We start from the raw sequence: 2,088 nt of genomic DNA, 5'->3' as shown, positions 1-2,088 counted from the left end.
TAGGCAGCACTGGATACTAGCCACAGCACTGAAAACTTACGTAGAAAGACTTACGTAGCCTATCACGTCTGGGTTAAAAAAAAAAATGGCGTACGCAAATGGCGGCGGCTACGGCGGCTGCCATTTGCATTCCTTATTTTTCGCCTTTTTAATCTACCTAAATATTTACGTAGATTATTACGGCGAAAAAAAAGGGGAATGCAAATAGCATGGTGGGGCTATTCGTGTTCCTTTTTTATTCGCCATTCTAGCCTACGTAAATAAAATAAGGTTTTATTGTCTTCACAATGGGAGCTGTTGAATTCATCACTCTCACCCTCATGTCTTTTGACTGCTATGTAGCCATTTGCAAGCCTTTGCTGTATAAAACTATCATGACCAATGGGCTTTGCCACCACCTGACTTTGTTGGCTTGGGTTGGTGGGTTTGTGATAATATTTCCTCAGTCAGTAGTGGTGTGGACTTACCCATACTGTGGACACAACACCATTGACCACTTCTTCTGTGATGTTGGCCCTGTTTTGCAATTGGCCTGTGCTGACACAACTTGGATGGAGCTGATGGGCCTCATCTATGATGCTACTTTCATGTGGGGCTCCTTTGGTTTTTCATTGATTTCACATACATACATTATAGCCACCATAATTCAGATCCCTACTTCCTCAGGGCGATCTAAGGCATTTTTCACATGTGCCTCCCACCTCACAGTTGTTATCATCTTCTATACAGCAGAAATGTTCATGTACTTGAGGCCCTCAACCCAAAGTGACACAAGGGCCAACAAAGTGGTATCTCTTGTGCGCACAGGTTTCATCCCCATGTTAAACCCTTTCATCTACACAATCAGGAACAAAGATTTGAAAACAGCTGTGAGGAAAGCGGTGAGAAGAAAGATGGGTTTCTAACTTCTCTGTTAAAATAAAATTCACTGTTGGGTAAAAGAGTATGCCACTATATGAATTGAAGACCTTGTCCTTAAGACTATAGAGCTTTCTACAGTTCTCTATGCCTTCTCAATCAAAGCTGAGCTATTAAGATACTTTAAGACCTATATCATCTCTCTCCATGGTGAGCAGTAGTTGATCATTTTCCTGAATAGCAAGAATCTCATGTTCATATTTAGCAGTCCCTATGAAGTGCTGTGTGGCTAATATGGGACTAAGTGATAATGTATTGCTGTGGCTATGCACCTGTGTGCAGAGACAGTCATATTTTGTGCATCTCCACCTGATGAGAATAATTTTGCTATAGACCCACACTAAATCTGGAATTGGGGGGTGGGGGGAGCAGAATTTTATCTATTTATTAAGGAAATTTATAAACCACCCTTCAGTATAAACTCTTTAGGTGGTATACAGTAAGAATTCAACAGCCAATCAACATGAAACAGGGATGTGGTCAAATTCTCTGTATGGGTGATACTGATTACTAGCTCCATGTGTGATTCTATCTCCATGATGCTAAGGTAAGATTTGGTCATTGGTTGTCTGTATCCATCTACTTCCATAGCAGTAATGTGTCATTTTCATTTGTTTCAGCTATTGCCTTTAAGGCAACTTTTCTCATCAGTATCACAATAATGACTGGACAATGGAGGCCTCTTTACCTTTACAAATTTTGGAGTGAAATGATATCATCCAGGAAATACCACTTTGGCCTTTGAACTTGGAGACATAGACCCCTCAGTGCTCTGGATGTCTTGTGTGACTTCATACTATTTGGATCCAGTGTTTGTAGTCTTCTGACATTTACTCTGAAATAAAGAGATAATTTTATGAAAACAGATGACTCCTCTCACTTACTTTCTTGGGTCATTTGTTGGCCACAATGTTCCTAATGAAACTCAGGGCTTCAATATCCATCATACCAACTCTACTATTATTTACCCCATTAATTATCCCACAGGGAAATAAAGGTCTGGGTGTAGGAATAAAAGGGCATTTGAAATAGCCTCTTATCACATCCTCAGCTGAGTTTCTTCTGGGCCAAAATATACAGCTTTCTAGTTTCAGCATGCCCCAATTGTCCCCATTTACAGAGATTGCTTTAGTGTTGCTATAATTGGTCAGTCACTACCCCTGTATTTTT

The 2,088-nt window shown here is 40.3% G+C and overlaps 1 protein-coding gene across 1 annotated transcript; it reads left to right on the top strand.

Annotated features, from left to right (window-relative positions):
• Positions 1-287: 287 nt before the first annotated feature.
• LOC146342809 (olfactory receptor 6X1-like) lies at positions 288-905 on the top strand. Its single transcript, XM_084808003.1, has one exon. The coding sequence runs from the start codon at positions 288-290 to the stop codon at positions 903-905; it is 618 nt and encodes a 205-aa protein (XP_084664129.1).
• Positions 906-2,088: the final 1,183 nt, after the last annotated feature.

Source organism: Heloderma suspectum, chromosome 6, assembly GCF_057233095.1.
Source record: "Heloderma suspectum isolate Gila_16-S chromosome 6, 16-S_ref, whole genome shotgun sequence".
In the NCBI taxonomy this organism is placed as follows: domain Eukaryota; kingdom Metazoa; phylum Chordata; class Lepidosauria; order Squamata; family Helodermatidae; genus Heloderma; species Heloderma suspectum.
This window is presented reverse-complemented; position numbering and strand designations above follow the sequence as displayed.

Excerpts from the sequence above, each read along its gene's own strand:
- LOC146342809 (XM_084808003.1), top strand. The coding sequence starts at position 288 with ATGGGAGCTGTTGAATTCATCACTCTCACCCTCATGTCTTTTGACTGC.